The sequence below is a fragment of the Capra hircus genome, chromosome 1 (assembly GCF_001704415.2).
Source record: "Capra hircus breed San Clemente chromosome 1, ASM170441v1, whole genome shotgun sequence".
NCBI lineage: Eukaryota > Metazoa > Chordata > Mammalia > Artiodactyla > Bovidae > Capra > Capra hircus.
Window position 1 is genome coordinate 2,806,007 of NC_030808.1, and position 24,432 is coordinate 2,830,438.

The window sequence follows — 24,432 nt, forward strand, 5'->3', positions numbered from 1 at the left end:
TCAGCTGCTTTCTCTGGTTTTGGAGCGCAGGGCTACTTTCTAGTTGTGATAGACAGGCTTCTCACTGCGGGGCTTCCCTTGTTGTGGAGCATGGGCTCTAGGCAAGCAGCTTTCTGCAGTTGTGGCTCCCAGGGCTAGTTCCTTGAGGCATGTGGGATCTTCCCGGACAAGAGATTGAACCTATGTCCCCTGCATTGCACGGTGGATTCTTAACCACTGGACCCCCAGGGAAGCCCTGAGTGGGACTTCTTGAAGAGTCTTCTGAAAGTTAGAAGTTGCTGTAAGAATGGAATTTAAAATACGAGACTAAAATAAAGACTCTGGAAAGTCCTCAGGGGTGAGCTTGTCTTGTTCTCTATCTGAGGGAGTTATGGTCCCCCCGTGGGTGATGGCATTTGGCAGTTTTGCCTGCCTGTGGGTATCTATTTCCTGCTTCTGTGAATGGTACAAAAAGAAAACATGTGTTCATTTGACACAGTCTGAGAAGTCTCAGTGAATCCCTGGGCCCCAGTCCCTTAATTAATTATTCTATTTTGTTCTTTGCTTTTTTAAAAAACCACTATATTTTTCTCTGCCTAAGCCGTATTTTTCTCCCAGAGCAGAAACCATGTCCGATATTTACAGTTGCATTAATTTCCATTGCCCTTTTAGGCTTATCTGGCAAAGTATTTTATCCTGAGGGAAAGTAGGTTTTGGCTGTGGACTTTCCATTGATTGATCAGAAAGAGTTTTATATGAGAAACAGAAGTGACCAAGGCTTGTAGACATGGGATTGGGAGCACTTAGAACTTCAGGGCCTTGTTCTGCCTTATTTTTTGAAGGATGTCGCAAAGCCCAAGGTTAATTAACTAACTGAGCTCTGGAAGCCTGGATGAGTATAAGATAATCTTATGATCTGACACCTGAAGAATGTGCGATCCGTCGGTTTCAATGTGAAAAGGATTTGTGAAACGTGTCGCTACTTATCCCGTTTGGTGCTGGCTGAATTTTACTAAATTAAAGCAGTGTCCACACGGCACTGAATAGGTGAACACACACAGTACAGGTGTTCTGTTCTGACATGTCCTGGGACATAGATTGACTAATAAAAAAGGTCAAGGGGACCCAAATGAGATAAGCTAACTGTTTCTCTTTTGTGTCGCAGAGAGAACAGTAAAAAAAAAAAAAAAAAAAAAAAGCAAAACTGGCATTAACTATCAAGCAAGGCAAAAAACAAGGTCATTTTTTTCCACTTGAGTTGATAGTTGGTTGTATGGAGATAGATGTACTTGGTAATATTAATTTTTATTGTGGCTTCGTTTAGTTGTCTAAAAATACTTTTTTCTGCTTTGTGACACAGTACAAACAAGGAAAGACTATAACCCCAAACAGTGAGCATGCCAGGCTCACCCCAGATTCCCTCTGTGTTTGCTCCACACTCAGAGGGTATGAGTGTTACCTGCTGTCTCACCCTGCTGTCTCTGTTTCCCAGGGTTTTCACTTTCTTCTGTGGAAGAAGATGGTGTTCGAAGGCTCTACGTGAATAGTGTAAAAGAAACTGGCTTAGCTTCCAAGAAAGGTAAGTTGTTAACCATCTTGTCTTGACTTGTCTGTCTTCAATTCCCTTTTGGATTTCTTTGGTTGGTGAATGAGAAATATCAGCTCCTAATGTTCACCTCTGAAGAGTGTTTAAATGTTGTCACAGTGAAAACACTTCCAGGGAATATGAGTGTTTTTTCCATCAGCTCAGTTGTGCAAGGAATGTTGCCTTCCTGAATTTTAAATCTAATTCTGAGCCCATTTCCATGGGGTTGGTGGGAAATTCCCTTCGAATCAGAAGGGGTTGTCTTTCCCTACCATCTGGGGTGGAATGAAAGTCTTGGGGGTCTGGTTGGAGGTGCTTTGTGCTTTGGTGTACACTGCTCAAAGCTGACACTGATCTTCACCGTAGCTTGCAAAGCTCCTTCATATTCTGTTGCTGCCATTCATGGGGGGATCTTTGTGGAAGTTGAGAATCTCGGGGTTCCGGATCCAGGCTTCTTGCCCTCCATAGAGAGCTCTTGTCTGCTATACCTGCCTACCCCTCTACAAAAGCTCCTAGTACTGTCCGTCTAGGCTACTTGTGGAACCCCAGCACTCCATCCTTTTTCTACTGAGAAAATCTTTTCTTCCTAGATTTTCTTTCTTTTTTTTTTTTGGCTTCCTATATTAGTTTCCTAAGAGTGCAGGAACAAATTACCACAAACTGGGTAATTCAAAACAACAGAAGTGTATTCTCAGACAGATCACGAGGCTAGAAGTTTGAAATCCAGGTATTGGCAGGGTCATTTCCTTCTGAGCCCCTGCAGGAAGAATCTCTTCCATGGTTCTCTCTAGATTCTGCTGGCTGCTAATAGCCCAGGGCATCCTTGGCTTGTAGCCGCATCACTGTGATTTCCTCCTCTGTCCTTACAGGGTGATCTTTCCTGCGTGTCTCCCTTTCTTCAGGTGACATTCACCAGTCGTTGGGTTTAGGACGCACTCTACTCTAGTATAGCCTCATCCTGACCTGATTACACCTGCAGAGACCCCCTTTTCAAATAAGGTCACATTCTGAGTGGACATGACTTTTTGGGGAGATATTCTTGGGCTTCCCTGGTGGCTCAAGTGGTAAAGCATCTGCCTGCAATGCAGGAGACCCGGGTTCAATCCCTGTGTCGGGAAGACCCCCTGCAGAAGGAAATGGCAACCCACTCCAGGATTCTTGCCTGGAGAATTCCTTGGACAGAGGAACCTGGTGGGCTACAGTACATGGGATTGCAAAGAGTCAGAAACAACAGAGTGACTTTCTTCTCGCTTTTTCTTCAAGTCACTATGCTCATTGTAAATGAATTGGGCAGGTAGGTAGGGCTTAAACTCCACCTTCATTTCATTCTTCTTGCTATGGAATTTTGGCTTCTTTCAGGCAGTGGCAAATTCACACCCACTGAATGTACAAGTTAAACGTGTCTCGGTCAGTTCTGCTTGGACGTGATACCTGTGTCTAGTTCTGCTCAGGGATGGCTGAATGAAGCAGCTGGGAATGGATGGAAGGCAGACTGACCTTTCTCCCTCCTTCCACGTGCTGGGGTAGCTTAGTTCTGGGTGTTCAGCTGGCAAGGCCCCTGTGCTGCTGACCTAGCCCTGTGTTGTCAGCATCAGAGAAGCGCTCCCTGCAGTCTTGGCTCTGCACAGAGATGACAAGGGTGTAACCCATGGGAAATAAAGTCCAAGTAATGTACCCGCTGCTAACTGCCATGGGTGTGACTGTTCCTTCATTTTTCTTCCGTGTTTTCAAGACCAGAGGCAGCCAGTTTGGTTCCCTCACTGAGGGTATCTCAGCTAAGAGCAGAGGTGGTGGGGTTTATTCCCCTTTGAACCCCAAACTGATTTTTATCTCTTTCAGCCCTGCAGTGACTGTGCTGGGTGCGGGGGTGGGGAAATACTCTGCCCTGGTTTCAGTCACATCCTGTTTTAGTCCTTTGAATCCAAGAACCCTGGTGTTAGATGAAAACAACGGTTGAGTGCTGCAACCCCCTTTTCCCCTATGACGCTCTTCTCTACCGAGGCAAGAGGGATGTCCATTCGCCCACATGGGTAACAAACTATCCCAGTACCCGGCCTGCAGAGGACAGTGTTGGGAGAGAGATTTGGGGTTGTGTTGGTTGTTCAATTGTGAAGTTTTGTCCAACTCTTTGTGACCCCAGGGACTGCAGCACACCAGGCTCCTTTGTCCTTCACTGTCTCCTGGAGTTTGTTCAGGTTCGTGTCCCATGAGTCAGTGATGCTGTTGTGGTGCTTGGGGTTTTTGATGTTAAAGCATAGCCTCTATGTGAAGGTGATGGAGAGCTCCCCAGTGCTGGAGAGCTCCCGGTGGACCGTACAGACGCTGATGATAAAACATCCTTCTCCTTCAGCTTCCATTCTCCATTTAGCCTCCTTCTTTATAGCCAGCCAGAGGAGTTCGTGATATTTGTTGTGTTACAGCTGCCAAGTCTTTTCCAAATTTGACCCTTGCAGATCCTTCAACAATTCATTAGAAGGTGGAGTAAACTCTGATCATTGCCCTCTGGACACCATCCTGATGCCAGTGTGTTTTAAAATGTCCAGAATGTGGTACACACCAAGGGGAGTCTGGTTGGTGGCTTGCAGCCTAATTAGAACTGAATATTCTGTCAGTCACTGAGTCTACACTTTATTATTGTTAACCACCGTGGGCTTTTGGCCTGGAATGGGCTGACGATTAGTTCCCATATTCTGCTCTCTCTCTCTCTCTCTCGCCCTCTGCTCCGTGTTGGATCTCACACTGACTGTCCTTGTAGAACTGACTTTTGAAATCAGAGTGCGTTTACCCGTGTCTCTGTTCATCTTGGGCCCGTTCTGCTCTTGGAATCCTCTGAGGTTGGGATCGGGCATCTTTTATTGCTGCCATCTAAGTGTCTTCCTGATGGCTACATAAGACAGAGCCTGGCTGAGAAGGCATTGCTCTAGAACTCTCTAGACAGATGGGACATTTCACAACTTTTACCCATGGGCAAGTGGGGAGTATTTTTGAATAGGCTCAAAATGAAAAACAAAGTTTTCCTCTTTCTGCTACCAAACATTAATAATGAGAGTTACTGTCTATTGAACATCTTCAACATGCCAAGTGCAACATGAGGAGTTCTACATGGATTATTTCGTTTAGTCTCATTTAAACCATTACCAGTATTCTTGCCTGGAGAATCCCCATGGACAGAGGAGCCTGGTGGGCTATAGTCCATGCGGTTGAAAGAGTCGGACACGACTGAGCGACTAACACACATTTTTCAGGAAACAGAACTGTTTTCTGCCACAGTTCTGGAGGAGAGTCTGAAGCGAGAGTGTCTGCAGGGCTGGGGTCCCTGGGAGGCTCTGGGGGGGCGTTGGTGGGTAGGGCCCTTTCTTGCCTTTTCCTTCTTCTGGTGTCTGCTGGCCTGTGGCAGCATCACTCGCTCTCCATCCTCCCCTGCCTTTCTCCTCTACTTTCTGTGTCTTTCTTTTGTGTCTGTCCCACAAGGATGCTTGTCACTGGGTTTAGGACCCATCAGATAATCCAGCATGGTCTGATCTCAAGAGCTTTTACTGAAATACAGCTGCAGAGATCCTGTTCCCAAATAAGGTCCCATTCCCAGGGTCCGGAACACGGACATGCTTTTTCAGGGGTTGCCCTTTAACCCACTATACACTCATATTCAAACAGTCATACAAACCTAGAAATTCTTTTTTAAAAGTTATTTAAAGAAATCAATTTATTTTTTGGCTGCATGGCTTGTGGGCTTTCGTTCCCCAACCAGGGATTGAACCCAGGCTGTTGGCAGTGAGAGCGTGGCGTCCTAACCACTGGACAACCAGGGAATTCCAGCCAACCTGGCGATTCATTTTAAAAAACAAAACAAAACTTGCAGATGTTTTTAGTTTTTGTCCTTTCTTCTTTTTCTCCTTCTATTACGGCCTCTGATACCTAACCAAAGGAGTTGTCTCCAAGAGAAGACTTCGAAGATGACAACTGCCTTTCACATGTGGAAGTTTGGTATTTTCAATTCAAATGTTGTAATGCCAGAATCTTTCACCCAGAAGTGGAATGGTTAGTCTCCTAGAATTCCACCTCTGGCATGGGGAGAAATTTTCGTTTCTCTCCCATTGCCTTCTCACCCATGATGTTTCCTCGAGTATTTTTATGACAGAGAGTTGATTTCAAGTGTTTTGGAAACCTGAGTAAAGCTGGCCTAGAGGTGTAACCCGGGGAAGCTGGGAAGTGAGAACTTCTCTGCGGAATCAGAGTGAGACTTGCGGACGCCTAAGGGGCTGTGTGGCTTCACACTGGGTGAAGATCATCCTTTGCCTTTTTGCCCTTTTTACAGATTCGTTTTTCCACATTAGTCTAGAAAATAAGAATCAACCTCTTTCCTTCTTCTTAGCTGAAAGGACCCCGTGTTTTGTCTCCCGTTCTTCCCTAACCTCTCCCTTTCTTACACTGCTGCAAAGTTCTTTAAATGTCAGGCAGACCTGCCCCGAGTCAGTCGCAAGTTCCTGTTCTCTGAGGCTAGACTGGTTCACGGCTACTCCTCTGGGTCCCAAGCTTTGGCAGCTCCCCAGAATGCTTTGCAAAAGTAGCAGAACCTTTTGGGACCTTCAGAAGGCCACTCACCCCAAGTTCCTGATGTAGTTTTATATAAAAGGTGGTGGTGGTGGTTCAGTCCCTCAGTCGTGTCTGACTCTTTGTGACCCCATGGACTGTAGCCTGCCAGGCTCCTCTGCCCATGGAATTCTCCAGAAAGAATACTGGAGTGGATTGCCATTTCCTCTTCCAGGGGATCTGCCCGACCCAGGAATTGAGCCTGAGTCTCTTGCATCTCCCGCATTGGCAGGTGGATTCTTTACCACCAGCACCAGCTGGGAAGCCTGTGTAAAAGGTGGTTGGAGGCGAGGACAGGGTGTGGGGAGCAAATATGATTGCATTTGGTTCTGTAAACTCTTATCCCTGAATGTGTTTCGAATGAGATGACCTTCAGTGATTGTAGCCGAGGAGAAGCCCGCATTTTGTTTCCATTGCAACGATTTTTAGGCTTTAGCTGACTGTGCACACGTGTCCACAGTAGGCAAGCATGTACATGGCACACACATTGCTGAAATCAGGGCGCATTGCCACGTTTCCCCTCGAAATGGGGGGACAATAGCTAGGATAGAACACATGGGCTTCCCCGGTGGCTCAGATGGTAAAGAATCTGCCTGCCGTGCAGGAGACCCAGGTTCGATCTCTGGGTTGGGAAGATCCCCTGGAGAAGGGTGTGGCAACCCACTGCAGTATTCTTACCCAAAGAATCCCATGGACAGAGGAGCCTGGCGGGTCACAGACCATGGGGTCACAAAGAGTCAGACAGGACTGAGAGGCTAACAGTAGAGCACATAGATTCAAGAAGGGATATGGTTGTTTGGTCAGTGTGTTCAGGGCAGCTCAGGCCTGCTGTGATATCCCAGTCTAGAACCTTCCAGAACCGAAGCCCATGTGGTCACCCGAGGAGCCCCTTGGCACACACCAGCCTGTGTGCAGCGGCACCTCTAACAGGCAAGCTCGGTGTGCCCTTTAGAAGCCGGGCTCCTCTGCTGCTGCGATCTGATTCGACGCTGCCGCTGCTTTTATGTATGTATGTGTGTGTGAGAGATTAAACATTTTTCCATCTCGCGTTGGCAGGCCTGAAGGCGGGAGATGAGATTCTCGAGATCAATAAGCGGGCTGCAGGCACCCTGAACTCCTCTGTGCTCAGAGATTTCCTCGCACAGCCGTCCCTGGGCCTCCTGGTGAGGACCTGCCCCGAGCTGGAGGGAGGAGCAGAGCTGCTGGAGAACCCGCCCCATCGGCTGGACGGCCCGGCCGACCTGGGCGAGAGCCCCCTCGCCTTTCTCAGCAGCGACACAGGTATGGCTGTGCCCTGGGGCTGCCCCTCGCGGCCTGCGTCTTTCTGTGGATTTCCTGCCTCTGGCAGGTCCTGTGAGATGCCTGAGGAAGATGAACAGATTACTGAGCTCCCATGTCGAGGTGTAAAGGGGCCGGGAACTTACATGCTGGTGGAATTGCCGCTTGGCTGCAATGGAAAGCTCTGTCGTGCTGCTGCTGTTTGTCCTTTGGGGGAAAGATAGGTGGATGGAGCCCACTATTTCTTGACTGTGGGCGGAGATGTGGAGATGCCGAAGTGCCAGGAGTCACTGAAGATGCTGGGCTTTGGTCCTGCCCCTGCTTCCATGGCACATCTCCTGTGTCGCCCCGGTCCTGTGTCTCCTTGTGTGGAAGGGGAGAGGATGTGGACTGAGAAGCCCGGAGTGGACATATGCCCAGAGCTGGTGTTTGGTCTGCTTTTCCCTGGGGCTCTTCTGACCTTGAGTCTGGAGATGAGCCCATTGGCAGAAACCCCTCCCCTGCTCCATCTGCTGTTTTTCCTGCTTATACCTTTCCTTCCACTCCTTCTGACAACCTTATGCTCACTCTAGAAGGAGCAGCTTGGATGCTACCTGCCCCAGGAAGCCTTCTGGGACCCCCACCGAGCTCCATCCTCTGGCTCCCCAGACATCTTTCACGTGGGCTCTCTTCCTGCAACACTGTTCTTGCCTGCATCTCTCCATCTCCTGAGTTTGTTTCCCGGGACTGGGCTAAGAGCTTCTTCACTTTTAGGTGCTCATTCTTGTTCAGCAGGAGAATCTGGGAACAAGCCCACAGGTGAATAGATACGGCTCTTGCTTAATCTCACCGTGATCTGTTCCAGAGCTGGGGTGGCTTTTAGTAAGCTGGGACTGGGGACTTATTTTTAAAAGTTGGGTTAAAAAAGGTCTTCCTTTCCCACTTCTGAGTGTAGGCACTATGAGTATTCTTGTTTTGCAACGTCCCTTCTGAAGCTCGGTCAATAAGAATAGATCACACCAGATGCCTGCTGATAGTTCATCCTCTTATTGAGTGGTTCCCTGGGAGAATTCAACAAGTTGAGTCTTGAGAGAATCAATCCCAATCAATTGTAGTACCCATATGCCCATCATATCTTTAGGAAAGCATTCCAGGGAGCTGTGTCCCTTTTTGTTTGTTTAATTGAAGTATAGTTGAATTACAGTGTTGCATTACTTACCACTATAAGGCAAAGTAACTCAGATATATATATATATTTAGTGTGAGTGCTTAGTCCTGTCCGACTCTTTGTAACCCCATGGACTGTATAGCCTGCCAGGCTACTCTGCCCATGGAATTTTCCAGGCAAGAATACTAGAGTGGATTGCCATTTCCTACTTCAGGGGATCTTCCCAACTCAGGGACTGAACCCATGTCTCCTGCATTGGCAGACAGATTCTTTAGCATTGGGGCCACTTGCTGCTGCTCCTGCTGCTGCTAAGTCTCATTAGTTGTGTCCGACTCTGTGCGACACAGATGGCAGCCCACCAGGCTCCCCCGTCCTTGGGATTCTCCAAGCAAGAACACTGGAGTGGGTTGCCATTTCCTTCTCCAGTGCATGAAAGTGAAAAGTGAAAGTGAAGTTGCCCAGTCGTGTCCGACTCTTAGCGACCCCATGGACTGCAGCCCACCAGGCTCCCCCGTCCTTGGGATTCTCCAGGCAACAACACTGGAGTGGGGTGCCATTGCCTTCTCCAATGCATGAAAGTGAAAAGTGAAAGTGAAGTTGCCCAGTCGTGTCCGACTCTTAGCGACCCCATGGACTGCAGCCCACCAGGCTCCCCCGTCCCTGGGATTCTCCAGGCAAGAACACTGGAGTGGGGTGCCATTGCCTTCTCCAATGCATGAAAGTGAAAAGTCAAAGTGAAGTTGCTCAGTCGAGTCCCACTCTTAGTGACCCCATGGACTGTAGCCTTCCAGGCTCCTCTGTCCGTGGGATTTTCCAGGCAAGAGCACTGGAGTGTGGTGCCATTGTCTTCTCCACTTGGGAAATGTAAATATATAGGAGGCCTGGCGTGCTGCTGTTCCTGGGATCACAAAGAGTTGGATATGACTGGGTGACTGAACAACAACATACACATATATATATATGTATACACATATACATGTATGTGTATATATATAACATATGCATGTATATGTATTCTTTTTCACACTCTCTCCCGTTCTGGCTTGTCACAGGATATGGAATATAGTGCCCTGTGCGCTACAGTAGGACCTTGTTCTTTATCCATTCTGCATATGCCCGTTTGCATCTGCTAGTCTGAAACACCCGCTCCTACCCTCTCCCACCCTCCTCCCCTGGTGGAAGATAGCCACCAGTCTCTTCTCTGTCCCTGATTGTGTTTCTATTTCGTAGATAGGTTCGTTTGTATCGTATTTGAGATTCCACATATAAGTGATATCAAGTGGCGTTTGTTTTTCTCTTTCTGACCGGGGAGCTGTGTATGCGTAAATGATAGGGAGTGAATACCAGCAAGGCTGTTCTTTTACGTGACCACAAGATGGCAGGCTCAACCCCATAAAACTTGGTTCACGGTGGTTTCTGTAAAATGACCCAAGTGAGGCGTGTTGGCTTACATTAGGTTATTGAAAGGGTTTTATAAGGTCTGGGTGTACATACTACAAATCACAGTGTGTGCTCAACCGTTTTTTGGATGTTTTCTCCTGTCTCAGTTTTTCCTGTAGGTTATGGGTATAAAATTACGCACTGGCCAAATCCAGGCTGTGGCCCCTTTTTATAAATAAAGCTTTATTGGAACACCGTCACACCCATTCATTGATGTTTTGCCTCTGGCTGCTTTCCCATTTCAGTGGCAGATATGAGTACTTATGACTGGGATGCATGGTCTACAAAGCTGAAAACACTATCCGGCCCTTTACAGACCTCTCATATAAAGTGTAATTGACATTGCTCATGATCTGTTGCTTTAAACACAGCCACTGTTTTGATGTATTTCTTTCTTTTGAGAAAAGATTTGTGTGTGTCTCTGTGTATATGCATATACACAGTTTGCGAAGTTTTAAGACTTTTCATTAAAAATTTTTTTATTTTAAAGATGTGTTTGTACATAGGTACCTGTTTTGAGAATATCTGGGTATATTCTGGGTACACAGCCTTACCCTGTCCACAGCTGACCCATACATCCTCCTTCAGACCAGATGCCTTTGAAATCTGTGTGCTAAATATACTGAACCTAAATGTTGCTTAAACCCCATTAAAACTTTTTTATTTTGGAATCATTCTTAGATGATTTATTTGTTTGTTTCCAAATCATAACTGGGCTTCTCTGGTGGTTCAGACAGTAAAGAATCTGGCTACAATGCAAGAGATCCAGGTCCAATCCCTGAACTGACAAGATCCACTGGAGAAGGAAATGACAGTCCATTCCAGTCTTCTTTCTGGGAGAATCCCATGGACTGAGGAGCCCCGAGGGCTACAGTTCATGGGGTCACAAAGAATCGGACAAGACTGAGTGGCTAACACACACACACACACACAAATCATGTCTTGGAATCAGCATTTAAGTATTTGCTCTTAATAATTAAGCTGGTTGCTGAAAGTCATATTGTTGACTGTGACATGCTTCTGTCCTTATGGTTTAACATTCTAGTGTAGTTCTTTGTTCTTTTAACTGCTTCACCTTTTACTATTTTGTAGTGATCAAAAACCCTTCAGTATCAAGTGTGCTTGGTCAAGTTAGATAATCAACCTGGTTCAGAAATGCAGCGTGAAGGTAAAGTCACAGTGTGGGTTTCCTGGATGTTTTCTAAATTGGTTTCAACATTATTAAGTTCCAGAAGCATTCTCAAATGCTCTCAGCAGCTGTAGCTCCATCCCCTTGGCCAGAGGGAAGCAAGACACTCAGGCCCCCGCCTGGGTCCCAGGCTGTTTGCTTTCTGGTTGCTACCATTTCCTTGTCCACATGTGACAGTGGAAGATAAAAGAGGGGGCAAGTAAACAGGATAAAACAACCTGAAAGATGGTCCGCAATGAAGCAGAGATAAAGCAGTGTCCACAGACAGCTGCAGTGACGATAGAAAACAACGGAGAAACTCTGTACGATGGGCAGGCTGGACTATAGCCTTAGTCTAAATTTAGAAGTAACTAAAAATAAGAAGCATCCTGAGTGACAGATTTGAGATTTGATGCGGAGACCATTTTAGGGTGGTCATAGTGAATGTGAGGCCACGTGGACAGAGGGCCTGGCTGTGTCCACAGGCACCCCGGCTGGTGCCTCTCTGCAGGAGGTTTTACCCGGTGAATTGCCCCTTGTAGCAAGTCCAAGTCTGCGAGCTTGGCCCTGATCCTGCCCTGAGAGTTCTGATGGAAAGATGTGATTAACTTTCAGGGCTGGATTCTTTCTGAAGCCTTTTTCATGGAGAGGTTTGTTTCCTTGATGTAGAAACCTCACTGCCTAATGGCTTAAGTGGGCTGTGGAACCAGGTTCCTTGGGAATGAGTCCCATGTTGATCTTTATTAGCTTCATGACTTTACACAGATTATGGTTAAGCTGTGCTCCGTGACCTCATGCCTACAGTGGGGATCGTGCCACGCTACTATCAAATGAGGCTGTTGTGAGGAATGATTGAGTGATTAAAGTGTTCAGAATAAGTCCTAGGAGGTGCTCAGTGAATATGCATTCAAAGCACAGTGTCTTAACAGTGACGGGAAGGTTCTCTGACTTGTAACCAGGGGCTGCTGGGTGTTATTCTCCTTACTACTCCACTCCACTTCTGTCTACACCAGGAGTATTGTCTGAACTAAGTTTATGAAGTATACTGAAAGCAATTTCCTTCCCTGGGTAGAAAGAAGTAGATTCTACTGTCTAGATGCTGAGACCGCTGGGCCCCTTTTCAGAAATAGTGATTCCCTTGGTCTGGGGCAGGGCTTGGGTATGCATTTGTTAGGGTGCGTGGTTGCTTAAAAACTTTCAGGTGATTCTAATGTGCAGTCAAGGTTACTCTCTTAGGTCACCAGCTCTCTTCTTGGTTCTTGGTCCTGTTTTTTGTCTGGGTGAAATGGTAAGATGATTGGAATGGTACAGTCCCACGCAGACCATAACTGGGGTGTTTGTGGATAACTTTCTGTTGTCTGCTTCACTGAGATTTTTGTAATGACAGCCTGCTAGGTGATCTTTATCCTCCTCTTCCTCAGTATGGGAAGGACACTTCCCAGTATGGGTTGCTGTGTTGGTTTGGAATGTCAGGGACTGGAAGATAGATTCCATCCTCAGGGTTCCCTCTAAGACTCAGTTTCCATTCTTGGCCATTGGCCATCCATGTGTCCTTGTGGAAATCTGCCTGGGGCTATTCTTCATCTTTTTTTTTTTTTTTTCAACAGTTGTTTAGGTCCATACCGGTACGAAAATGGGGGAAGGAGGTCCAGACAGAAAGCTTGTTGCTTCAGTGGCTCTTGTTTTAGAAAGAGCCTTGAAGTAAAGGGGAAGCTGGCATAGGAAGTTGCAAAATTGTAGTTTCTTTGAGCTTCCCAGAAAGCCTCTCTCATGCTCCTGTGTGATTTATTTTGAATTGTGATCTCATCTGGTGCTGCTGCCATTTTGGACCAGAAAATTCTTTGTTGTGGTGGCCTGTTCTCAGCCTTGATGTTAGTAGTTTTCCAACAAACCACTCTCAACTAGTCCTCATAACCCTCTTCCCCAAATTGTGTTAATCAAAAATAATCTTCAGACATTGCTAAATGTTCTTCCAGGGCGAAATCTTTCCAGGTGAAACCACTGGCCTGGTTTATTAGAATGTATACCTTCGCTCCTCAGTTAGCGAAGTATTATGTGAACATCAATATAGGAAAGCAAATCTAATCTAAAATAATTTTTGAAATAACTTCAATAAAACAAAAGCCCCTGATATCATGCCAGCTATAAGAATCATAATTCAGAGGGCATCTTTGATGTCTTTCCAGGACTTCAAAACATCTGTTTGTCTCTCTTACTTTAAGTTCTGTCCTTAAGGTTCAAGTACATTTGACTTTTGTGATGGAGGCAGCTTGGTTTTATCATCCCTAAAATTCACTTGACCAGTTGGCATAAAACAGATGCCCTTGCTTAGATCAGCAAATAGTTTATGATATTACAATGAAGGGCTTCCCTGGGGGCTCAATGGTGAAGAATCTGCCTGACAAAGCAGGAGACACGGGTTCAAGCCCTGGGTCAGGAAGATCTCCTGGAGAAGGAAATGGCAACCCACTCCAGTATTCTTGCCTGGGGAATCCCACACACAGAGGGGTCTGGCAGGCTCTAGTCCATGGGATTGCAAAGCATCAGACACTACTAAGCGACTAATCAACAGTTACGATGAAAGCTCAGTGAACTAAAAGTGTTAGTCACACAGTTGTGTCCGACCCTTTGTGAGCCCATAGACTGAAGTCCGCCAGGCTCCTCTGTCCATGGGATTCTCCAGGCAAGAATATTGGAGTGGGCTGCCATTGCTTCTAATTTGAAAAATGGCCTTTCCAGAAGTTGAGCTGGGTGGGTTAAGTGGCTGTGGCCCGCCCTAGCCCCTACCCGTTAAAGGCAATTAGGGTGAGCCTTGGGTTTGGAGAGTCAGCCCCCTGGGTCCGATGCTGAGTGGAAAGATGGCCATCTATGGTGGGCACCGGTCGCCCACCTGCAGGAAGTAGATTAAGCAGCCTTTGCTGTAACAGGAAAGGCTTCTGTGATAGCCGGAGAGTCAAGGCATCTTGTTCAGAGTGGAGGAAGCCGTTCTTTGTTTGGCCCAGCAGTGCAGGCTTCCCTGCCGTGTCCGTGAAATGCAAGGTTCTGTTTCTGGTTGACGTTCCATGCACATTGTGTGCAGCTCCATTCTGCAGACAGTCGGGAGGGGCGACATAGAGAGAGGAGCTGCCCAGACCTGTCTTCCCGCAGACAGGCAGGGTCGTGTTCTCCAGACTCCCAGATAGCCAGGTGCACGTGGCCTTCTAGGTGTCTGTTGGGAAAATGTGGAACCATGTGCGTTTTGTAAACTGCTGTGTGTGATGCTTACTGTCACCCAGCACAGGGCCCGCTCCCGAGCGCCCTGCTGGGGAAACCCCAACGCCTAGTCCTGCCTTCCAGCTGGTTCTGATTAATGACACCATCAAGTCCTGTGTGTGGAAAAACAGGGTTGCTTTGGAGATTAAAAGCCTCCATTTGTATAATTTTAAAGAACATTAGTGGATTATAGTTTGACTTTCACAACAAGCTGATAGGGTTGGGAAGAACTATATGTACAGTTTTTATGGATTAAAAAACTGTTCTGTGTAGAGAAACAGACTCTGGGATTTTGTGAAACATGGTTGGAAAGAAATTGTCTTTCAAGTTAAAATTGTAGTGTTTTCCTCCCCCGCCCCCTATAGAGTATATATAGCTCTCCTGAGGGTTTTTTTCCCCCCTTTATAATTGTTTTGATTTTATTTTCTTAGCTTGAGGGAGGGGTGAGTATTTATGTTGATCTTATATATTATGAGTGTTTTTATGGAATTCTTATATGACAGTAAAGTGGCTGAAAAGCAAAGCAAAATCATAGCATAAGGATTGGGTTCCAGCTCAGTGTCTTTACTGTGTGTGTGTGTGTGTGTGTGCCCGCGCGTGCGCGTGTGCGTGTGTGCACATGCACACTTAGTCGCATCTGACTCTGCAACCCATGGACTGTAGCCCGCCAGGCTTCTCCATCCATGGAAATATCCAGACAAGAATACTGGACTGTGTTGCCATTTCCCGCTCCAGGGGATCTTCCCAACCCAGGGACAGAACCTGTGTCTCCTGCGTTGGGAAGCCCCAGTGTCTTTACTGGCCATGTCTAACCTTTCCTTTTCCCCTTCCCCTCAGTTGTTTTTCACTCACAGATCGAAACTCAGGTGTTAATAAAGACCTTTCAAAAGTCAGTTATGATTGGTTCTTCTTTGGAAATGTTTGGAGTATCTCTTAGTTCAACAAACATTGTTAATATATCTCATAAGGCAAAGATCTCTTTTGCCTTCCTCTATTAAGTCTCTAATGGGTTGGAATGGAACCTGAGTGAATGTACCTCATCCGAGTAAATTAATAGAAATGCAAGCTTACATGCATGTGTTTGTACTTCTCCTAGGCTCATTGTTTTCTATCCTGATAATGGTGAGTGGGACGTGCTAGCAGCAGAGGTTTCCTTGGTTACAGAAACAGTTCCATTATGATGTGAAAATAATTTTAAGAAGCAGAGAAATGATCACACCTGTTCACGACATTGAATGTTATTTATGGCAGCTTTTGTGATGGCCTACGGGTTCTGTCCTGCTGGGCTCAGCTCTGCCCTGAGGTTCCCCATTCTCTGAGGCCGCCCTGTGCTCGGTCACTCAGTTGTGTCCAACTCTCGCAGCCCGCCAGGCTCCTCTGTCCATGGGATTCTCCAGGCAAGAGTACTGGAGTGGGTTGGCGTGCCCTCCTCCAGGGGATCTTCCCGACCCAGATCTCCTGCATTGCAGGCGGATTCTTTACCGAGCCACCCGCCCTGCTTATCCTGTGTTTAAAAATGGGGTGTGATTGACGTATAACATTAGTTTCAGGAGTACAACATGACGAGCCTACGTTTGTATGCATCTCTATATGACCTGCACTGTGTCTAGTTAACATCCACCAGGACACATACTTCCTTTTTTTTCTTCCTGATGATGAGAGAGGTTTACTTTCTTAAAATACAATACAGTATTATTAATTAGTGTGTGTGTATGTGTGTGTGGCTTGCCAGGTGGCTCAGCAGTAAAGAATTCGCCTGCAATACAGGAGACATGGGAGGCGCAGGTTCCACCCTTGGGTCCAAAAGATCCCCTAAAGAAGGAAGTGGCAACCCACTCCAGTACTCTCGCCTGAGAAATCCCATGGACAGAGGAGCCTGGCGGGCTGCAGTCCACGGGGTTTGCAAAGAGTTGTACGTGACTTTGCGACTAGACAACAACAAATGTTATATGTCTCCATGCCTTATTTATTTTTATAACTATGCATTGTTACCTTTTTGCCCATTTCACCCACCTGTCCCACCACCCCCTACCTCAGGCAGTCTTCAATCTATTCTCTGTGTCTGTGAGGGCTTTTGCTTTTAGATTCTACATATAAATGAGATCGTACAGTATTTTCTCTCTGACTTATTTCACTTAGCATAATGCCTTCAAGGTCCACCCATGTTCTTACAAATAGTAGATTTCCTTTTGTTTTTAGGTCAGTTCAGTTCAGTCGCTCAGTCGTGTCTGACTCTTTGCGACCCTATGGACTGCAGCATGCCAGGCTTCCCTGTCCACCACCAGCTCCTGAAGCTTGCTGAAACTCATGTCCATCGAGTCAGTGATGCCATCCAACTGTCTCATCCTCTGTCGTCCTTTGGTTTTATAGCTGAATAATTCTCCATTGCCTACCCCCGCTCACCCTTTGTCTCTTTAGTTTTGGCCCTGTTCCGTCTCTGTGGTTCCAGGTATCACTGGCATCTCCTTTGTGCCATGTAGTGATGTGCAGGGTGCTGGGGAGAGTGGAGGTGGGACAGGCAGTTTCCTGTTCTTCTTGCTTCTTCAACTCGCTCTTAGCCTATCTTCAGTTCTCTGGAGCTGTCTGCATGTGCACTGGTAAGTAAATGGGGACAAAGTAAATAATTCCTTCAGTGTCTGCTGTTAGAGGAAAAGTCTCTTGTGGTGAAGGAAGCTAGAGTAGGAAGCTGCAAAATTCTGTTTGTATGGGGTTGCGTAGAAACTCAACAATGGTGTTCTATAAACCTCTTCCTCTGGGAGGTGTTCAGAGAAAGCCTGCAAGAACGTGGCTTTTCCTGGTTTGATTCCCTGTTCCTGCCATGCTGGTATCTCTCTTCAGCTCTCTTAAAGGGCACCACTGTCAATTCCTGCCTCTCTGGCTTTCTTTGATGACTTAAGTTCCACTAACCACGTATTGGTTATCTACTGCCTTGTAACAAACCGCAGGAAACCACCATTTAATTTGCTCACTGCGCTCAGCACTTTGGGCCGGGCTCAGCTGGGTGGTTGTTCTGCTCTCCTTGCCTCAGTCACTCTCGTGGGCTGTGCCATTTGGGCTTGACTGGGACTGGGTTAAACTGGCCTTTCTGACATATTTGGTGATTGGTTGGCTGGACCCCTCTTTCTTTGAGGTCTTTCATTCTCAAGAAGCTCCCTTGGGGGTTTCATCGTATGATGGTCCAGCATTCCTGGGGGATCAGACCCGAAACTGTACAGCCACGTAAGACCTTAGCTCAGAATTCACATATCACCACTTGGGTCGCATGCTGCTGTTCACATCAAGTCACAAGACCAACCCAAATTCATGGGGTGTGGAGAGAGACACAGAGATCCAGGCTTAAAGGAGCAGGAAGAATCATCACTGTCGTCTTTGCTGGCTGTCTAACCATTGCCTTTCTCCTCTTTTATTAATTTTTATCTTCAGTTAAGGGCAGAAGCAGAGCCAACGGGGTAAAAAAGAATATATGTTTTAGAATCAGATAGACCCACACTTATTGAGTCTCAGGACTTCTTTTCTATTCTAGATATTCATACTTTGGCCAATTATATGTGTTGAAGATAACCTTTCTCAGTGTACAGTGTATCTTGTTGCCTTTGTGTTGCCTTTTGACAAGGGAAGGTTTTTAATTTTAGTAAAATCTGATTTTCTGTTTCCTAGGATTTGTGCTTTTTTCTCTCTTGTTTAAGAAATCCTTCTCTCTCTCCCCTGGATAACAAACATTTTCTTCTGTTATTTCCTGCTGCGAGATTTATATTTTGAACTTTTCCCTTCTTGGTTCATACCTCCCTGGCACTGATTCTTGCGAATGATGGGAGTTAGGGTCCTGCTTTTTGTTTTCCCACGTGGGTAGTCTGCTGTCTTAGCTACATTGTCAAATGTTCCATTCTTTTCCCCCGGATCTGCAGTACCACATCTGCTGTGCATCACACTTCCACACATGGGTGGGGCTGTTTCTGGGACTCTCTGTTCTGTTAGCCTGTCTTCTTGCTAATTCTGCACTGCTTTGTATTACTGTTAACTTTAAATGCATTCTGATATCTGGTAGGGAAAGTATCCCAGTCTTGCTTTTTCTTTCCCCGCCCCGCCCCTCTAAAACTGTCTTTGGTATTACTGGCCTTTTGCTCTTTCATAGCAAATTTTGTTCCAGAAATAACGCTGCCAGTGTGGTCTGTCTGAATTCAGATCCCTCGCTATTTGTTGAGATTTATATTATAGCCTCATATGTGGCCTGTTTGCCTACACTGCTAATCTTTGGAAAAAACATGCATCCTCAAATTCTTGTGCATAGGGTTTAAAATATACTGGTGGGCCAGGCTCAATAATTCTTGATGTTTGCCGCTTCTGTAGTCTGACTAAGTCTATTTTGTCTGGCATTTGGAGAGCATTCTTTACATCTGCCTGATTTTCTACCCCGATACTTTCAGCCTTCTTTGTCTTTTTTGTTTAGTCTATTTCTTATGTATAGCATGTAGGTGAGGCTTTGTGTGACATTATTTCGGATTTGTCTAAACATGAAGTATAATATTGAGTTTAGTCTACATCACATTTATTTAGAAGACCCATGTATCTTGGCTCGTTACTCTCGTCATATTTTGCCGTCTTGATCTTGTTTATCCTTCCTGCCCTTTCTAGGCCTCTTTTGGGTTGAATCTCTAAATTCCACTTTCCCCTTTCAACTTATACAATCTAATTATATTCTATTCAGTGGTTGCCCTTAATTTTTGTTTTTTTCCCTTAAAATTTTAACGTCTCCTGAAGCATAAAAGGATCATGAAATGATTTAAATGCAGTCACCCACCACTGCTTCAGTTTCATCTTGTGTTTTGGAACAAACGCCTTGTGGGTGTGTGTGTGAAGTGCTGTGGCTTGCCTGTCTGTATCGTGGAGTTCAGCCGCTCAGTCGTGCCCAGCTCCCTGTGACCCTGCGGACAGCAGCACACCAGGCCTCCCTGCCCTTCGCCATCTCCTGGAGCGTGTCCTGTGTGAATATCAGCTCTTATTTATCATTTCACCTTGTCTACCAGATTATACGTGTGTGTGTATACATATTTTCCCACCCAAAATACATCCTTTAGAGAATTTTTAAGGAAAGTTCTGTATTAGTAAGCTTTCTCACTCTGTGTCAAATGTTTCTTGTAAATTTTTCTTCTTGAATACTATTTTGACTTGAAATTATGTCAGTTTTATGTTGACAGTTTGAGAATTTGAGGATGTCTATGTTTTAATGAGGTAATGTCTTCAAGTAGGCCTTTCAAATGTCTTTCTTCAGCTTTTATTCTGAAAGCACTGAGTGCTTAATTTCAGTGTTTATAGCTCTTATTTCTAAAAATTTTACAAATTTACCTAATCTTTTTTGAAAGTCTCTTTTCTGTTGTTCCTTTTTCTTTCTTTCTTTCTTTCTTTGAAGCATACTCATTTGACAATCTGAAAATTACGGTATTATTCCTAGGAAATCTCCTTCTCCTTGTTGTGGCTGCTGCGTCTCCATCATGGGGAGCTGGTTCTCCTTGTGTTCTGTAATGATGGATTGTGGTTCTTGTTGGACCAAGCTTATGCCTGACCATTAATATGAAACCATCATTAAGGGTGATTCCCTCCAGAACAGACTTGTTTTTTGCCTTTTGCCAGATGCTCTTGGAATACAAATTCAGAGAGACTTTAAGGCAATTTTTCATCTTGAGTATCATGTACTAAATGTTTGCATTCTGCCAGAATTCCTGCATTGAAGTCCTAAGCCCCATTGGGAGGTTTATTAGGAGTTGGGAGCCATTGGGAGGTAATTAGGTTCAGATGAAGTTACCGGCTGGGGCTCCCATAATGGGATTAGTGTCCTTGTAAGAAGAGGAAGAGAGACCAGGGCTCACCCCTCTCACCTTGCACACGCAAGGAGAGGTTGTGTGGGTACCGGGGAGGTGGCAGCCAGGGGAAGGGCCTCGCCATGGAAGGAATCCACTGGCACCTTGCTCTTTGACTTCCAGTCTCCAGAACTGAGACAAATCACTGTCTGTTGTTTAAGCCCCCCAGTCTGCGTTCTTAGTTACACCAGCCTGAGTAGACGATGTCGGAGCCTCCAGAATGGAGGACATAGTGTACATTTGAATCTCCAGCACCCCTGGGGCCAGCCTGTGGTTCTCATCTCCAAGAAGAAGCCTCTCTCTCTCTCTCCCCCTGCTCTTGTATCCCAGCCTATAGGCAGAGTTAGATCAGCCTCTTTTTCTTTCTTTTTTCTCTTTCACATGTGAGCACTTTATTTAATTTTTTATCTATTTTTAAATTTTTGTTGGAATATAGTTGCTTCACAGTGTTGTGTTAGTTTCTGCTGTATAGCCCAGTGAAGCAGCCGTCCAGAAACATGTTGACATACCCCTCCCTTGTGTGTCTCCTTCCCACTCAGGTCACTACAGTGCATTAAGTAGGGTTTCCTGTGCTATACAGTATGTTCTCGTCAGTTGTACCTGTTTCATACATTTGTTGTTTGTTGTTCAGTCGCTCAGTCGTGTCTGACTCTCTGCGACCCCATGCACTGAAGCACGCCAGGCTTCCCTGTCCTTCACTGTCTCCTGGAGTTTTTTCAGACTGATGTCCATCGAGTCGGTGATGCCATCCAACCATCTCATCCTCCGTCGTCCCCTTCTCCTTCTGCCTTCAGTCTTGCCCAGCATCAGGGTCTTTTCCAGTGAGTCGGTTCTTCATATCAGGTGGCCAAAGTATTAGAGTTTCAGCTTCACTTCTTACAATTCTGTCTTTTCGGGGTGAGAGTATAGCCCTTCTAGAGAACCCTATGAACGTGGGAGATTTAGTTCTAACTCTCTGACTTGTACTGACCCAATACCTGTTTTCTGTCTTATCAGTTCAGTTCAGTTCAGTTCAGTCGCTCAGTCGTGGCTGACTCTTTGCGACCCCATGAACTGCAGCACGCCAGGCCTCCCTGTCCATCACCAACTCCAGGAGTTCACTCAGACTCACGTCCATCGAGTCCGTGATGCCATCCAGCCATCTCATCCTCGGTCGTCCCTTTCTCCTCCTGCCCCCAATCCCTCCCAGCATCAGAGTCTTTTCCAATGAGTGAACTCTTCGCATGAGGTGGCCAAAGTACTGGAGTTTCAGCTTAAGCATCATTCCTTCCAAAGAAATCCCAGGGCTGATCTCCTTCAGAATGGACTGGTTGGATCTCCTTGCAGTCCAAGGGACTCTCAAGAGTCTTCTCCAACACCACAGTTCACAAGCATCAATTCTTCGGCACTCAGCCTTCTTCACAGTCCAACTCTCACATCCATACGTGACCACAGGAAAAACCATAGCCTTGACTAGACGGACCTTAGTCGGCAAAGTGATGTCTCTGCTTTTGAATATGCTATCTAGGTTGGTCATCACTTTTCTTCCAAGGAGTAAGCGTCTTTTAATTTCATGGCTGCAGTGATCATAGTTTCTTAGAGCTCAGTTTTACGTTTGAAAAGGATTCAGGGGCCTTCCCTGGTGGTCCAGTAGTTACCACTCCCTGCTTCCACTGCAGGGAGCACAGGTTCGATCCCTGGTTGGGGAACTGCCCACGTGCCATGCAGTGTGAGCAAAAAATAATAGTAATAAAAATTAAATAAAAAGGATCCTGTTCTATTTTACTCAGCATTTGTAAGTGTTTCTGTAGAATTAGGGTGGGGGGGTTGCTTCCTTTTCAGGATAGCTGGCCTGTGTTAGTGAAAACCCTTTCATTCATTTTCCCACTGTTTTGTGGGCGTCCTCTGACCCCAGGCATTATAATGTGCAGTGGGAGCATGCAGGGTCACGGCATCTGGCTGTACAGAATGGGGGTTGCCGTTGTGCAGACTGCCGCACGAAGGTGACCTTGTGTGTCGTACAGCCTGACTGTCAGCTTGCTGCTCAGGGAGCCATGGTTCCTGCCATTTCAGAGCTTAATGCTGTTCAAATCTTCCCCTTCTCTCTAGCTCCAGCATCTAGATCATTGCCCCCATTTCAAGTATTCAGTCACTATTTTTTCCCCACTCTGGTGGTGACAGTATGACATCGTTGATGTCCACCAAGTTAACTGAACTTCTTTCTTTGGCGGCTTCCACCATGTTATTGAGTGGTGGTGGTTTAGTTGCTAAGTGGTGTCCAGTTCTTGCGATCCAATGGACTGTAGCCCCCTGGCGCCTCCTTCCATGGGATTTATAGTGAGTTAGTGATTAAAAGAAGTGCAGGAAAATCGTAGAGACAGAGCAGAGGCGCAGGAAGGATGGGCACAGATAGCAACGTACAAACCACGCAAGCTCCGCTTCCTTGGTGCCCCCTTCCAGAGGAAGGGGAGGGGACCATAGGATGCAGTTCTGGAGCAAGGTTTGCTCAGGGATTGGCTTCTTCCCTTAGCTTCCCAGTCAGCCTAGAATCTGATCTGAATGTGATGCCAAACACAGGCTTATGACTGCGATGGTGTCACTGGAGTAAGGTAGCCTCCTTTCAGACTGACGCTTCCATCCCAGGAGTCAGAAACTGGCTCCTTCTACCCATGTTTCTTCTTTCTTCCCTTTTCTCTTATCTGGTTACAGTATGGTGCTGTAGTCCCTTACCTAGTGCCTGGAATAGTCTAATAGTCATCAAACCAATTTCTTATCAGACTAGTAGAGGTTTATAAATATCCGAGAGACTTGTTGCTCCTAGTCTGGTCCATGGACCTGCAGTGTTGATTGGTATCATGGAGTGTGTAAGAAATGCAGAATCATAGTTCTGACCCTATTCTGTTTGAATGTGCATGACAGAAATCCCCAAGCAGCTCAGATGCTCTTTAAATTTGAGAAGCCTCCCAGAGGAAAGTGATCTTAATGTTCTCTTCCCCAGCACAGGGCTTACCATAGCCAACCATTGTAGTCAACAGTTTAGTCACTAAGTCGTATCTGACTCTTGCGACCCCATAGACTGTAACCCGCCAGGCTCCTCTGTCTATGGGATTCTCCAGGCAAGAATACTGGAGTCGGGACTCGGTAAAATAGGAAAGAAAGTTGCCTGCACTTTTGCATGGACTATGGTGGAAAGAGTGGATGTTATGTTTGAAGTCTGCCAGATAATGTCTGTGAAGCAGTTATTCATCTTTAAAATAATTTTGTTCATTCATTTTTGGCTGTGTTGGGTCTTCATTGCTGCACGGCTTTTCTGTAGTTGCAGTCTGTGGGGGCTACTCTTCATCACAGGGCACAGGCTCCTCATTGAGGTGGCTTCTCTAGTTGCAGGACATGGGGTCTAGGGCGAGCAGGCTTCATTAGTTATGACACGTGGGCTCAGTAGTTGCCACTCCCAGACATTAGAGCGCAGGTTCCATAGCTGTGGCGCATGGCCTCAGTCACTCCACAGCACGTGGGATCCTCCCAGCCCAGGGACTGAACCTGAGTCTCCTGCATTGGCAAGCGGATTCTTAACCACTGAACCACCGGGGATGCCCCAAAACAGTTATTTTTAAAATGTTCTTCTCAAAATGCTTTATTCAGTTGTCCTAGCAATTAATTGATCTGACAATTAATTTGTTGATTATAAATCAATCAAATCACCTAATTTAATTTTATTTAAGTTTTATTATATGTGTTATGGGCTTCCCTGGTGGCTCAGTGGTAAAGAAGCCGTCTGCAGTGCGGGAGCTCATGGGTTCTGTCCCTGGGTTTAGCAAGATCTCCTGGAGGAGGGCATGGCAACCCACTCCAGTATTCTTACCTGGAGAATCGCATGGACAGAGGAGCCTCCTGGGCTACAGCCCATAGGGTTGCAAAGAGTCGGACACGACTGAAGCAGCCTACCATGCACGCGTATATATTATATTGTCTTAGCTGGGCCTGTGGTGACAGACACCTTGGACTGAGTGACTTAAAGAACAGACATGTTTCTCATAGTTTTGGAGCTGGGAAGTCCAAGCCCAGGCTTGTTGCTGAGGGCTGTCTTCCTGGCTTGCAGGTCGCTGTTTTCAGTGTCCTCACAGGAGAGGAGGGGAGTTCTGGTTTCTCTTCCAATGAC

General features: G+C 46.2%; 1 protein-coding gene across 6 annotated transcripts in view; it reads left to right on the plus strand.

The window, feature by feature from the left end:
- The window catches only part of TIAM1 (T-cell lymphoma invasion and metastasis 1), a 462,470-nt gene that overhangs the window by 380,819 nt on the left and 57,219 nt on the right, over nucleotides 1-24,432 (plus strand). For all 6 annotated transcript variants that reach the window (XM_018048483.1, XM_018048423.1, XM_018048380.1 and 3 more), the window contains 2 exons: nucleotides 1,472-1,558; nucleotides 7,211-7,435. In XM_018048483.1, coding sequence (XP_017903972.1) covers nucleotides 1,472-1,558; nucleotides 7,211-7,435 — 312 coding nt within the window. The remainder of the gene's footprint in view (nucleotides 1-1,471; nucleotides 1,559-7,210; nucleotides 7,436-24,432) is intronic.